General features: G+C 39.9%; 1 protein-coding gene across 2 annotated transcripts in view; it reads left to right on the top strand.

Moving 5' to 3' along the window:
• Positions 1-15,097, top strand: part of exd3 (exonuclease 3'-5' domain containing 3) — a 50,197-nt gene that overhangs the window by 2,245 nt on the left and 32,855 nt on the right. The window contains exons 2-19 of one of the 2 annotated variants that reach the window (XM_005729295.2): positions 44-103; positions 3,338-3,402; positions 4,053-4,214; positions 4,488-4,673; positions 4,767-4,820; positions 4,948-5,087; positions 5,190-5,296; positions 5,385-5,458; positions 7,251-7,289; positions 7,385-7,551; positions 7,927-8,080; positions 8,183-8,381; positions 8,478-8,587; positions 8,704-8,887; positions 9,053-9,225; positions 10,438-10,656; positions 11,289-11,342; positions 11,474-11,605. In XM_005729295.2, coding sequence (XP_005729352.1) covers positions 76-103; positions 3,338-3,402; positions 4,053-4,214; positions 4,488-4,673; positions 4,767-4,820; positions 4,948-5,087; positions 5,190-5,296; positions 5,385-5,458; positions 7,251-7,289; positions 7,385-7,551; positions 7,927-8,080; positions 8,183-8,381; positions 8,478-8,587; positions 8,704-8,887; positions 9,053-9,225; positions 10,438-10,656; positions 11,289-11,342; positions 11,474-11,605 — 2,247 coding nt within the window. In that variant the 5' untranslated portion in view covers positions 44-75. The remainder of the gene's footprint in view (positions 1-43; positions 104-3,337; positions 3,403-4,052; positions 4,215-4,487; positions 4,674-4,766; positions 4,821-4,947; positions 5,088-5,189; positions 5,297-5,384; positions 5,459-7,250; positions 7,290-7,384; positions 7,552-7,926; positions 8,081-8,182; positions 8,382-8,477; positions 8,588-8,703; positions 8,888-9,052; positions 9,226-10,437; positions 10,657-11,288; positions 11,343-11,473; positions 11,606-15,097) is intronic. The other variant, XM_005729296.2, reaches the window with a different exon arrangement.

Below are 15,097 nucleotides of genomic sequence, written 5' to 3'. Positions count from 1 at the left end.
TTTCAACAATGTGTTTTGTTGTTCCTTCTTTCTACACCTACAGAGTGATAGCGGCACCTCATCCTGCAGACAGAAATGAGCCATACTACTCCAGAGGCCTCGGGTTTGTACCATAGTTTTCTCACACAGAGACCTCCTATTAAGGTTTCTTCCAAACAAAAAAGCCCATTTAGGTAAACTGTAGATTTGGTGGTGGCTATGAAGACTAACACACAGCTGATTAACATCAGTGACATGTACATTTGGAAGAGAGGAATGCTCTTTAAAAAAACAAGACATCACGAGCTTTGCAATAAATTTATTTTTTCAAACATTTTTGTTAATTGAGTTTCATTTACTCAAGCATAACTTTTTTTCAAAAATCTGATGGTCACAAATAACAGGAAAGCTTCTATCAAAAAAGCTTACGCAGAGTTATTGTGTTTTTGCAACAATCCTGGTGTTTAATACATACGGACCAAAGGCCAGAACCAGTCCACCAAAAGGTTCAAATTTTTTTTGTAATTAAAGTTTTTATTATTTTGAACATTTAAACTAACATAACATAAGAACACAAAACAACAAAAACCACACAAAATTATAAATAATAAAAAAAATTTGTTCTCTTAGAGTCTCTGTTTGCTGCTCAATCTTCCCAGCATTTTCTCGCATGCAGCATTTTCAGTCATTTTCAGTCATTTTCTCCTCCACATTTTCAGGGTTGGAGTCCGAGGCTCTTTCCAGAGTGTTAAAATAAGACGAACAAACGTCACAAGCCCAGTGTTTAACACTCTGAAGCCTGCTTTGTCTAACTGTGGCACCTCGCCTCTGTCCCCCAGTAGGCACAGTCTCGGTGATCTAAGTAATTGAAATGTCACCCAGCCCTCTATATATTTTAAAACATTTTCTCATATTGGGGAGACCCCCAAAAGGGTCAGATTTGACCAAATTGGAAAATGTGAAATTTCAAAGGAGGGCAACATTTTAAGATTTTCACAGCTGCCTTACTAATAAAAACATCACCCATGTCCTTGTGTAAAACACCAAAGTAAGTTATTGTTTTCCATTAAATAACTGAAAAGTACAGAGTTTTGTAGGATTACATTCCTGAATTGAATCTTATACTTGTTATACTTGTCTACCCTTTAGGCATGTGTCACTCTATATTTGGTGGAATCAGCTTGTAGTGGGTCAATTACGAAGAGGCAGTTAACGTGTAAACACGGGTTTAATAAGCATCAAATTCTTCAAGTCCTTATATACTCCTCCATTTCACCATTCTGTGATAGCACCTGTTGAAAGCCTTTTCCAGCACCTCCAACAAAATTCAAAAGAAGAGAAGTACTTGTTGAAGAATGTTGTGGCATCCTTCCAGTGAAGTTGAGCCACTTGCGCAACCACTGCCAAGTCGCACTGAAACTGTTCTGGTGGCTGTAATGACACCAAATGCCCCTTTTAGACACTTGATCTTTGTGTTTCCTTTATTTTGGCAGCTGCTTGGCAACATGCAGTCAGACTTGTCTGTGGATTTAAAACCGTCTAATTTTCACTGATATTTTATCTGCCTACAAACATAAATTCTAAAGATGCACTCGGATAAATTGCATAATTTCTCCTCCAAATTTCTGATTTTCTCACGTTCACAAAAAAGAAAGGAAAAGAGTCACCTTCTAAGGGGTGAATGAGTGCATGTTCTCTGCATGTGTCTCTGTATTTGTATGTGGTGATAGGGTTATTATGTTATAATGAATGGGGAGCCTCTAGCTCTGTCATTCATCCACTAGCCAAGAGTGTAAAGAAGCTACATGCTCAACATTCCTCTCCTCTCTCCCCTTCTCATACAAACAGCGAGACTGAAGTGGGTTGTGGTGTTTGTGTGAGTCCCTGTGCACGTACCCTATGCATGTTCGGCAGCAGGATGAATGAGCGCGGGCAGGGTGCATAACAGAAAAGGAAACTCGGCGGCCTTTCAAATGTTGAGAACCGTTAAGTGGACTTTTGTGATGCTGTTTTTTATGCATGTCATAATCCATTTCATACAAAGCCACCGTGGGTAATAAAAAAGCAGTTTTGTCAAGTAGCTGAATATAATTTAATGTCAAGTAGAATTAAATTAAAAACACTGATAGATTTTAGGAAATGATCTAAAACAAATGTAAAGTTTGCTCTTTGTGGATCAAAACATGGCAATACACGGATGTACTGCAATTTAGTGAATTGCAAATTCACTAATTTAGCGTGAGTTTATTAAGAGAAGCTGGAGAATTGAAAGGAAATGTTGATTGATTGAGGGGAGAAAACGAAAACAAGCTCTACTAAAAGGGCCGCTGCAGGAAGATGAATGTAAAATTCATCTTTAACGGGGAACATAATAGGCAAAAAGTGTCACACCAGGAGAGGTGCAGCAAAGAAAGAGGCCAGCTCAGAGAGAGGAGGGAGAGGTCTTTTCGTCTGCTTTCCCAGGCTATGCATCAGGAAGGCTGTATTTTTTACACCATGACCAGCGCATAGCCTTTTCCTGGGGAAATCCGAGACAAAATCAAGAGAGACTGGTGCAGGGAGGGAGAGGAGAACAGGAAAAGTAGCCCTGGGAAGGAAGAAGGGTTGCGGCGGTGGGGGCAGATACGGTGGAGGCCACACAGCATGAGTGACAGAGAAAGAAGCTGGAGTTTTTGGGAATGCTCCGTGGAACACACGCACAGGCAGACACAAATTGTAAAACACACACGCATGCTCACAGCTTCTCTTGTTTCCGAGCTCTCGTACCCACCATGGCATTCCTAAAATGTGCTTCGAGAGTCTTCTCTGGAGTATTTTGGCTGCACATTCAGCTGGAATGCAGAGCTAATGCTCGGTTCCTCTACTGTCCAACCAGCCTCAGCTGTTAATCCGATGTTATGGCTGCTCTGCTGTGCCTGTTAAAGAAATAATGTTTGACGTTATGGCTGCTCTGCTATGCCTCTTGTAACAGTATTTTCTAGTGGATCATGTTACTGCCAAGTTAAGAATTATGTGAGACAGAAAATAAGAATTCAAAAGATTGGGCAAACAAATTTAACCTTTTGTTTACAAGAATTGGGGAGGGGGTCAACAGTATAAATTGCTTTAAATCTGTGCAAAACGTATAGCGCCAACTTGTGGCTTTTGGGGTTTTTTTCAGAGGATTTGCATCTTTGAACAGGTCAGTTTTCACAAAAAGAGCTCTTATAATACCCCAAAAAGACATCCATTGAAATAGTTTTAGTTTAAAATAAGTATAACTCCACCTCTGATTCCTTAACATGTCAAAGGTCAAAGTGAAATCCCACTGTGTGTGTGTGTGATTGTCTCTGTGCCTGTGTGTGCAATATGCCCCCAGGTCTTGACCCTGCCATGCTGAGAGACCAACTCTTCGATCTGTGGAACTGGAAAGATCTGCAGATGGTAAGAGTCACTTTCACAGCGTGTGTCAGGTCCATATATGCAATACTGAGTGTGTGTGTTTACAAGGGTAGCAGGATTGGAGCTTTTGTGTGTCTGTATGAAGCATTTGCACAGGAAGGAACAAGTGAGAGAAAACCCTGAATCCTTAAATGAAGCTCACCTGTGTGTGTGTTTGTGTGTGTGTGTGTTAATGAGGAAACCAGACTGCCTGTCAGTAGGAAGGAATTTGTGTTGCTCTGAATGAACTTGAGATCTGTGTGAGTAGGATATTGAGTGCTTAACATCTGGTTTGCAAATTAAAACAGAGTCTGGATTTGTCACTCATATATTATTTTCTCGTGTAGGAAGTTAGAGATTGTTGTTTTTTTTTATTACTTTTTACACAAAATGTCTCAAAAGACTCATATATGCTGATGGAGTTAAGGCATTTTCTGACTCTAACTTGAGTGTAACACTTTGGCTTCACAAAAACATTTTTGAAAAATCCACTTTAAAGTCATAATAGTAAAACAGAGTAAGCAAGTGCTCAGAGTTGTCCACAAGGTTTAGATTCGAAGTAATCTACCATCACACTTTAATGTTTTATACATTCATTCAACCTTCTCCTCTATTATAGTTTTACCACTCCCTTCTCCTCTGTCCACCCACAGCTACATTTGGCAGCCCTCCAGGGATTTTCAAAGCTGTCTGAGCCTCTAGAGGCCTTACTAACAATCCTGGAGAGTTGTCCGGGCAAACAGAAAGGTCGGAGCCACACCCTTGGCCATCACATACTCATGGAATTCCAGACATGGATTAAGGAACATCCTCAGGTAGATAGGCAAGCAGTTACAAACCTGCTGTTGTGGTTAGCAGTCCGACTTTTTCATCCTTTTGTGATTTTGAACTGTACACAAAGGCTTGCTGACTTTATAGTTGTGCCATCATTGAGATATTTGAAAATGAATACCTGAGCAATTTATTTTATTAGTGCAGACTAACGAACCTTCTCATTAACACCTCTGTACTAGTGTAGTATTCTTTAGTGTTTTAAAAGGGTGTTTTTGATTTCTGTTTTGGATTGGGGGTTTGTGTTCTTCATACAGGTCAATCTGAGTTCAGTGTCGGAACAGCAAGCAGTGGCACTCCAACAGCGTGCTCTCAACTTGCTAACAGATACCCAGCCAAACTTTGTAGACAGTCTCATAAACATCTACCAACTCAGTTCACTGGATCCAGCCATACTCCGATTGCACATTACTTGGTTGCATGCTCTCAGCTTCTACAAAGAGGTGGGTGCATGATTTCATGATATTATTGTTGTTATTGCAGAAATGTTTAAGACAAAATAAAATCATAGAAAGTGAAATTTATAACCCCCACAGGCAGCAACGCTCGGTATTAAGCTGAACTTACAGGAAGAGTTAAATATGGAGGAGGTGAGATATCCAGTCTTTGTTGTCCTTGTATTTATTTATTAATTAACCATCAAATGTCTCCTATATAAACTCACTATTAAATCTCTATCCAACTTCCTAAATTTTCATCTCCTATGTTATTCTGCAGATGTGTGTACCACTAATCGTGCAGGATAAGATGTCGGTGGCCGTGTCCTTTGTCTCAGGCTACAGTCATCTAGAGGAACGATTGGTTAAACTTCTAGACTCTTGGTGTCACCCGAGCTTCTGTGTGGAAGAGCTAAACAGGTATGGTACACGTATGTGAACTTGATACAGGTGTCGACATGCAGAGCCTTAAAAGAAAAAGAAAAAAGTTGTGTAACTGTGTGGGTACGCATGTTTCCACAGTCAGTTCCCTCGCCTTAATCTGACCAAACAACGGATGGAACAGATTCAACCGAAAATGCTCACCAAACACGTCCTGCGACTCATGGAGAAATTCAAGATTGATAAAGGTGGATGATTGGGTGCATGTTTCGTTCATGCATATTGCAGGTGGATGTCTCGGGCAGAAATTGTAGTGACCTTGTCTTTTTGGTGCAGGACTGTGTCCCAATGCACTGCACAAGAGGAGACTAGACTCTCTGCGTTTCCTCATGTACAAGAGGTTTGTGGAGGTAAGTGATGGAGCAGATGTTCAGTTTTATTTCAACGTCATTATTTTTTATTACGTGCTGTCATCAGCATTCACCTTTAGTTCTTTAGCTAAACTGTTCAGAGTGAAGTAAACCAATGAAAATGAAAGACAGATATAATTTTTGTTTGTTTTCCAACAAAAAATTATTTCTGACATCTGTTTGTTTTTTGCCAGTAAAAAACAAACAAATAACTTAGATTTGTACAGCACCTTTCAAGAAACTCGAGGACGCTTTACAAAACATTAAATAAACTCTAAACTCATTAGGAAGGGCATAAATGTGATCAGTGTGTTTAACAAGCTCGTGAGTTTCCCTGCTAACTTACAGTTCAGTGAGCTGTGCTTTAGTTTTTACGTAGTGATATACAGCTATGTGAGAGTAAATGTTTTCACGAAATTCTATGCAGTCCACTCTTACTACTTTTATAGGAACTTAAAAGGTGATGTAGCAGCCAGGTTCTGCTAATCAAATACAGTTGATTGATTTGACAGTTTGCTGGTCTGGAGCGTTCAGCTATGCGTTAACACAGTGCCATAATCTTCCCAGCAGTCCATGTCCCAGCAAATTTCACTCCAAGGTCAGACTGTGCAATGCTCAGAGAAATCCCAGGACTATAGCTTCAGTTAGCATGTGAAGAACTGAAGTAGGGTACAGTTAGAAAACTGAACAACTGTGGCTTGTTTGGAAGGGTTGCCAAGAGAAAAGCTTCCTCCCTCTAAAAAGAACGTGACAGCAAGTCTTCTGGGACAATGTACTTGGACAAATGGAACCAAAGTGGAGATGCTTGATCATAATGCATGGCTCCATGTTTGGTGAAAACTAAGCAACGCACAAACACCTCATACCAACTGTCAAGCACAGTAGTGGAGAGATTTGTTTTGCAGCCACAGGACTTCGGTGCCTTGCAGTTACTGAGTCAGCCATGAACTCCTCGGTATAACAAAGTGTTCTAGAGTCAGATGTGAGGCCATCTGTCTGACAGCTAAAGCTGGGCTGAAATTACTTCATGCAACAGGTCAATGATCCCAATCACAACAGCAAATATACAACAACATGGCTGAAAAAGAAAAGATTCAATGTGTTGCAATGGCCCAGTCAAAGTCCAAACCTCAGTCTGCTTGAAATGCTGCGGCGGGACATTAAGAGAACTGTGCATAAACAACTGCCTGCAAAACTCAATGAACTAAAGCAATGTTGTAAGGAAGAGTGGGCCACATTCCTCCACAATGATGTGAGAGAGTGATAAAGTCATACAGAAAATAACTACTTCAAGTTTATGCTGCTAAAGTTTGTTCTGCAAGCTATAGAATCAATAGGTATACTTAGTTTAGTCAATAGAACTTATTTTTCCACTTGACTGTATGTATTATTTTTTGTGAAGTAGCAGTTCAAAGTGCAATTTAAACAAAAAAGCAGAATGTGGTAAGAGAGTGTCAAATCTAATTGTGTGACATAAATGCACAAAAGGGGAAATATAAAGTTTACTAAAAGCTTTTGAAACCCTCGTCTGTGTGCTTAAGAGAAGAAATGATTTGTTTCGATAAGTTAGAGAAGATAATTAAGTCTTACCGTCACTTTAACTGACACTGCTTGCAGAGGATGAAAATGTAGACTGAGGACTAGTAGACAATATGATCAGATATTATTATTATTGAATTTTCAGTTTAGCAGTACCCTATTGTTTAGCTGCCAAATTCTCCTCACATTGTAGATTAAAAATTGTAATGAAGAATAATTAAAAATAGCATTTTGTATCTTTTTTTCTTCGTAGAAAGGCATGACAGAAGAGAACTGGATTGACCATGTACAAGTGGGTTTGTATGTGTTTATATGTGACTTGATGAAGCCTAAATTTGTATGGCGCTATGTCTTGTATGCAGTAAGTTTATTGTTGTGTATGTATAGTATGTAGTGGCAGATGACCTTGAGCTGCAGATCCACTTGGTGGAGATGTTGGTGAAGTACTCTTGTCTTCGGAAAGCCTCCCAGTGGTCACTGAGATACAGCATCCCCAGATATCGACTTCCCTGTGGAGTATGGGAAACCCAGCAGAGTCTACCACGTGCTCTACAGTAAGTTGGCCAGAACATGTATAAACATCTTCTGTTACGCAAATTGTGGTATGTACAAACTGTATTTTTTATATAAAGGGAACTGTGGAGTCTAATTTTTCTTCTCCACATCCTGTTTCTCACATATTACTTACTGATTTCATCCTGCTTTTGCAACAGCTTCTCAATGCAGTCTTATAAACAAAGCTTTTGTGCTCACTTGGTTCTTTTTCACTATTTACATATTTCGCTGATTCACTCGACTCATTCATAACACCTAATGCATTGTTTTAGTCACTTTTTTCCCTCCTATTTGGTTATCAGTTTGCCATTATAGAGCACACAGTCTTTTATTTGCACATTCATAAAAAATACACATTTCTCACCTCTGCTCAGACAGATATCTCTGAGTGATACTGCAGAAACTGAGGAGTGGGAGCTAGCTCAGTCTCACTGTGAGAAGTTCTACCAAGTGCCACTTACCAAAGACAAGGTGCACTTTGTGGACACACCAGAAGCTCTCGAGAGATGTCAAAGCATTCTGCTCAAGGTACAGAGGATTAAACAGCACCTAATGATGGGAAAAGTCTGTATTTGCAATCATGTATTATTCAACTTTCTCTCCTGTGTTCTGCTATCTGTCCTTTCTTAGAAAGGTGTTGTAGTCGGAGTTGACATGGAGTGGCAGCCAACATTTGGCTGTATCTCAACTCAGCAAGTGGCCCTGATACAACTTGCAGTTTCTGATCAGGTTTTCCTAATAGACCTCTGTGCTAGGAGATTCTGTGAGCACCCAGAAACAATTTGTTTCATCAGGAGCTTGTTCTCCCAACAAAGTGTCCTTAAACTAGGTTAGCATGTATTCAGTGTTATATCCAAGTCATTCGCCTTTTTTTTTCTTTTTACATACTTTGGTCTCCTACATTTCTCCTTTTATTGCAATTCAGGATATGGTATGGCCAGTGATCTTAAGTGTCTGTTGGCCACCTGGCCCCAGTTACAAGAGGACCCACTGAAAATGGAGGGGATGCTTGATCTTCTAAGTATACATAAAAAAGTAATCTTTCTTTTCATTTCCATAACTTAATATAACGCAGTTTCTAAATGAAATCCTGCACTGTTTAAAATAAATGATTGTTTTATGCTATTTTATGTCTGTAATTTGTAATGTAGATTCAACATAGTGCACTCAGCCGGACTCAAAATGGCCCTAAAGAGGTACTGGTGGGAGAGGACTGTGCAGAAAAGGGCCTCAGTCTGTTGGTACAACAAGTCCTGGGAAGGCCCCTGGACAAGACAGAGCAGATGTCCAACTGGGAGAAGCGGCCTCTACGCATCAGCCAAATTAGATATGCAGGTAAGGTATTGTGCACGCACAGACAGACAATGACAGAGAGACAGATGGTCGCTGCTCTCTTCTCAATAGAATATCAGAGATTATTTTGTTATCCCCTGATGAACTGCAAACCAATAAATCCCCCCTTTTCCCCCTCTCTTTCTTTTGCTTCTTAACATCTTCTAGTGGCAGATGCCTACTGTTTGCTGGAAGTGTACTCTGTCCTCTCCCGCAACCCAGCATCTTTTGGGCTGCCTGATGACCTGCGCAGCATATCTTCAAGCCAATCAGAGAAGAGCAGAGACAAGAAGCTGAAGGAGAAAAAGGACAAGCAAACAAAACAGACCCTTGAGAAAGAGGTCAGGGATCAGTTGCCTTTTCTTCTTTTTTTTAATACATCTTTATATCTATATCTAGATAGGTAGGTAGAAAGGTGTGTCTGTGTGTGTGAGTTGGTATAGCTAATAAACTATGAATATTCAGCTGTTTGATTTATTGACATCGTTATTAGACATTATTAACAGGAGCAGAACTGGCTGTTGCAGTAACTCTGCAGCATTCAGACCTGTGTGTGTGTGTGTGTGTGTGTGTGTGTGTGTGTGTGTGTGTGTGTTTGTGTGTAATAGTCAAACCTTTACACCTGTGTGTAAAAACCAAAGACGCTGAACTCATTTCGGATGGGGGAGAACAAAAAGTAGAGAAATAAAAGTCACTGCCATGAGTGATAAGATAAGCAATTTTCAAGTCAAACTTCTTATCTTACGTTAAGAAAACACTTTACCACCTGAGCCACAACCTTATATAGATTTTTTTCCCCAACATGTAGTAACTGTGCTTGCTGGTCTAAGAGGTAGAGAAGTTTAAAAGCTGTTTTATCTTTATATTTATTTCAAGAGTTCAGTTTTAAATATTTTTCCCACTATTTCACAAAAGTTCATTAATATACTTGACCTGCTTTGTTCATATTTTACTTTTATTTGTTTTTGGTAGGTTTCATAACCTTATATCCAACCTGGACATGTTGGAATTCTACTGTGAATGCAATTAACAATTATCAGTGTTGTTGAGACCAAAACCAAACAAGGGACCTAGTAAACAGTTTCCTTATAGAGGGTCTTTGCATCAGAGTGGCATTTTAATACTTGAAGCAAAGAGTATGTATTCAGTTAGGGTTTTTTTGCCTTTTTAATAATGCAGAATTTCATGCAGAAACATGATTGCAGTCACCAGCAGGATTACTGTAGGTGTTGGTTCCGCTTCATAGACAGCAACCAACCTATTTACATGTAAAGCAGAATCTGCTAATTTAGCTATTCATTCTTCTGTGATAAATTTTCATGTTACATGTAAATGCTAAAACCTCTTACTGAAAACCCAACTTTTGAGCCTTCAGCCTGTAAGGAGGGACAATAAGTCATTGACAAAGACACTTCAGCAGTTCCTAGCAGCTCCAGGGGTGCAGATTTAAAGCTCACCCAGTGCTATAGCCTCCCTGAACTGTGGTGCAAGTGAAAAGAAAATCCCCCTATGGGGATCGGTTAAGTATCACATTATTGTCTCTGTCCATTTAGGAATGTCAGGGGGCTCAAAGGGTCAGCCCCTCTTGTTCAGATCCAGAGAAAGGCGTCTTGTATGGTGAGAAGCCTTCAGAAGATTCCCCACCGCTACCCCCTCAGCAGTTGCGGGTGGTGTGTGACAACATGCTGCAGGGACTCGGAAGATACCTGCGTTGTTTAGGAGTTGACGTGGTCATATTGGAGAACACTGATGATCACAGGGTTGCAGCTAAGGTTAGTCCTGCTAGTTTTTCTAAATATTCACATTTTCCACAGAAAAAGCCCTTGGGATGTCACAATATCAGATATTTGGTAATCAGTGCTGTTACCATTTAATTTTCACTTTTTCCATACCCCATTTATTCATATCAAAAATAAATTGAATGAATGACCTCATTCCAAAGGATGTTGCCACATACTTACGCTGCTATATTGTGATGTTATTAATGGTATTGATGTCAGCCTTAATGATCCTAAAAATATAAGCTTGACTCACGCCACAGCTACTTCACTGCTGAAGCCCAGAGATGGCATGATTAGGTATCCACAAGTCTTTCCTCCTGTAGTTTTTATGCAAATGGTATTAGAAAGAACTGATCGCTTTTAGCTATTCATAACGTTTTCCTGGTCAGTTCAAATCATAAATATCTGCACAAATTAGAGCAGACCTGTTCCTACACCTAGACTTGCTTCTACTAGGCCAAAAATTACTGTGCCGTAGCATCTTCAGAACCTATATTACCATATAAAAACATACCATAATGTTTTCAGAATTTTGTGTACCAAAGTACATTTCAAGCATGAGTGTCATTACCGCATACATTTATTGTACTCTTTTGTTCTTGTGTGAATTTGTTGTGTCTCAGTTAGCGCAGGCTGAAGGCCGTGTCATTCTTACATGTGGACAACCATTCCAAACTGTAAGTACACATGAACTCAAAAACAAATCTAAAATCTAGGGAATGCTGATGCACTGTGCGCTTGTTTTCATGCATTGGTGTGTCTGACTTGTTTCCTGGTACACATAGTTTGTCTGTATCTTCCCGTACAGTTGCGTTCCCAGGTGGCGGAGGGTCGCTGTCTCTCCCTAGCCTGCTCAGAAAAGGCCAGAGACCAGGCGGTTCGAGTTCTCAAACACTTTAACATCCAGCCCACTCCCAGTGATATATTCAGCCGCTGTCAGGTATTTCTGTCTATGAAAATATTTGTTTATGCGGTGTGCTACACACTTGTACATGATTTTCATAATCTTTTGTGGATAGTTAGAGTGAAGTTGTCTGCAGGGACGAAAAGTTCACAACAGACAAATGAAGAAAATAATACATGACTTGATGCAGAGTTGGATACAGATAACATCTGTGTAATTCAACAGTTAGTCCAAAATATTAATTTATCTTGCTTACTACTTACATTTGGCTCATACACAACTTTAATCAAGAGAAACACAAGAACTATAGTTGTTATTTTAGTGAGAAGTATTATGAATGGAAGAATTTCGTAATTTTTTTTAAAAGCTTCTGCTTGAGTAAAGGAGTCGAATTCAAAGGAAAAATGCTTGTGGTAAAGGTGGTATGTTTAACACAGAAAGAAAGTGGAAGCATTTCTGAACTCTTTACTGGCAAGACTACCAGGAAATAAAGTGCTGACAGCATGGGAAGATGTTGAGCATTCTTATGTTCCTTATGTTGGAGATGGAAAAGAGACTTGCACTTGTGGTTAAGCCCTGCATAAAATCACAGGGTTTGGCTCACCTCTCACCTCTCACCCAACACGCACGCACGCACACACACACACACAGAGGAGTAGGGATGGGTATCGTTTAGGTTTTATCCGATACCGGTGCCAAACTGGTACTTTTGAAACGGTGCCGGTGCTCAAACGGTGCTCAAACCGGTGCTTAAAGAATGGAGAACACAAAATTAGTCCAAAAACCTCTCATGTTTAGCTGTTTTTTTGTAAAAAGATAACAATGTTAGCCTTTTCTGCAGCTATGGGGCATATATGGCATCACTCTTGGCTGGAAGCAGTGCTTAAACAATGGAAAAAACACAAACTTTGTCCAAAAACCACTCATGTTTAGCTGTTTTCCACTTTTTCTTTGGTCATTTTAGCCTTTTTGTCCAGGGTGAAGGGAGCATCTGCCATCAAACAAGAGGACAGCCGCATGTAGCTATGATGATGTTTGCTAGTTCACCTTACATGCATTAATGTAATAACGTGGTTAGCCTACTCAACGTAAATTACACACGAACAACATTAAGCTACTCACGCAGAGAAGAACGGCTGCTGCATCATCATCCGCCATCATTTCTGCTACACTGGCAGGGCTAGGGGCCAGGACTCTCCTCTTCGTGTTTTGGGGGATGTTGCTAACTCCGGGTCCGATAACAGGCACCACACCCGCAGAATCAGAATACTTTATTGATCCCTGGGGGAAATTATTTATGCGCTCGGTGTGAGGTCTCGCAGCAAGCTATCAAGTACGGCGCATTTTTTGGCTTTTAAAAAAAACACTATGCGTCGCCAGGTGTTTCATCGTATTTGAGGTGTTACCTCCTTTGCACAGTGTCACAGTATCAGCTTAAAGCACTTGTTGCAGGCTGCTGAGTTTGCATCTTTTGCTGTGAAGTACAGCCAGACTTTTGACCACTTCGCCTTGGGCATTTTAATCTGTAGCTCTGCTCTAAAAGAACGTACGTACCTGGCCCCGCCTACTATCCTCGGAAACGTAAAATGATTGGCTAGAATTCAAAGTGTATGACATCTCAGGAAAAAAAAGCACCGAAATAAAGCACCGAAATGTGCGCTGCTTTTCAGTCTGGTTACTACCGTTTATGTCAGAACCGCTGCCATAATGGCACCGGATACCGGTACCCATCCCTACAGAGGAGTCAACAGGGAGATCCCTTACCTCACTGTATTTTGTGGTTTTGTTCACGAGAGATTTTATGATGTAAGATATTAACAAGCTGATTGGTGTAGGGTGTATGTGGGTGTTGTAGTAGTAGCAGGGAGGCTAAACAAATGTATTCAGCAGTAAATCTAAGGTCATCTTTAGTAAAAGGAGGAGGAGGGTGAAGTCAATCCACGTTACCTTTATGTTCAAAGTAGCCATTTTAGAGCATCCAGAGTATCTAATTATTATCCCCCCTGAGCCAGACTCCCTCTTTGTGGAGGTATTCTCAGCATGTCCAAATGGAGGAAGACCCTGGGGCAGACCCAGAAGACTCCGAATGGGATTGCATATCCCATCTGGTCTGGGAATTCCTCAGCAGGGCCTGGAAGATGTTGTGAGGAAGTGGGATGTCTGCGTTTCATTGTTTAGCTTGCTGCCACCACAGTCTTGACCAGTGCCACTGTTGGGTGATGGGGGAAGATGTATAAAAGATGCAAAAACTAATGGATATGGAGAGTCAAACATGCAGTGGTTCACTAAGAAAATTTACCATAATGCTGTGGATGAGAAGTAGCTTTAAGATGAAGACTTGATTTAAAAACATGGAAAATAGAAAATAAAGGAATTTAACTGAAGAAGGAATAAAGCTGAATAATTATCTGCTTCCTAACAAGCATGTGTGTATCCATAAGTAATACTAAAGTAGCAGCTCATGTTTATTATTCAGATCCATATTTTATCATGGTTGCGGAAAATATGTTAAAACAGTTACACTGCATCAATAACAGTCTGATTTATAGTACCTGACCTACAGATATCTCTGTGGGTGGCTGTTTCAGAGGGGCTATGTGCCCCTGTGTGTGTTTGTGACTGGGAGTGGAATCAGTAGAGTTTAAAACTTGGGTGTTCTAGCGTTCTTCTAGGAGGGGGTGAGGGGTGGCGAATTTGTCAAGACATCACCAGCTGCATTCCTTTTTTTTTTTTGACCACCTTGATGCTACCTCCTGTTCTGATGATATGATGAGGATCACACAAAAAAGCAGCAATTGACCATTGGCTAAATAGTCATCCATCTACATCCTTTACTTTAGTACACACTTCCTACACAACTTCAAATAAGTCACTCCAATACATCCCATATAAATGCTGAATAGCATATTTAAATTATTACATTTTCCCACATATCTAGTTACATCTCTGGCACAGAGTTTTTTTCATTAGTTCATTCAGTGAAAAGCTCTTTCAACCACTTCCATCTCTCCTGCTGCCACTTTTTTAAAAACAGACTGACCAATGTTATCTTAATAAAATGTTTTCAGAATTATTATTATTATCAAAAGTAATATTGCTCAAGTATAATACAGTCGAACCTCCCCCCCAATTAACGGTTCAGTATTCACAGATTTTTTCCATAGATCAAAATTATTTGCAGATGTCTACGCTGCCAGTTCACCGCGTAGACATCTGCTGTTCAAGTGTTTCACGTATTTGTGTACTTTGTGTGTCTTTGTCTCTCGTTTTTAATCTAATTTGACTTTAAAATGATTTTTAAGTGTTTTGGGATGACAGTTTCAGGTGTATTTGATGTTTGAACTATTAAAATAGGCAGTTATAAAGGGGGTCTCAAGTATTTGCGGTTATTGTCACACCGGGGGTTGACTATATTCCTTTTCATTATTTGGTTAAATGATATTGAAGATTAATAATACATTTCAGTCAGTTGTTTGTATTAAAGTTTTGTTGACCTTTGCTTAAATTGTAAAATATTGTAGGGGTGTG

This window comes from Pundamilia nyererei, unplaced genomic scaffold, assembly GCF_000239375.1.
Source record: "Pundamilia nyererei isolate P.nyererei 1_Seehausen unplaced genomic scaffold, PunNye1.0 scaffold00032, whole genome shotgun sequence".
In the NCBI taxonomy this organism is placed as follows: Eukaryota; Metazoa; Chordata; class Actinopteri; order Cichliformes; family Cichlidae; genus Pundamilia; species Pundamilia nyererei.
This window is presented reverse-complemented; position numbering and strand designations above follow the sequence as displayed.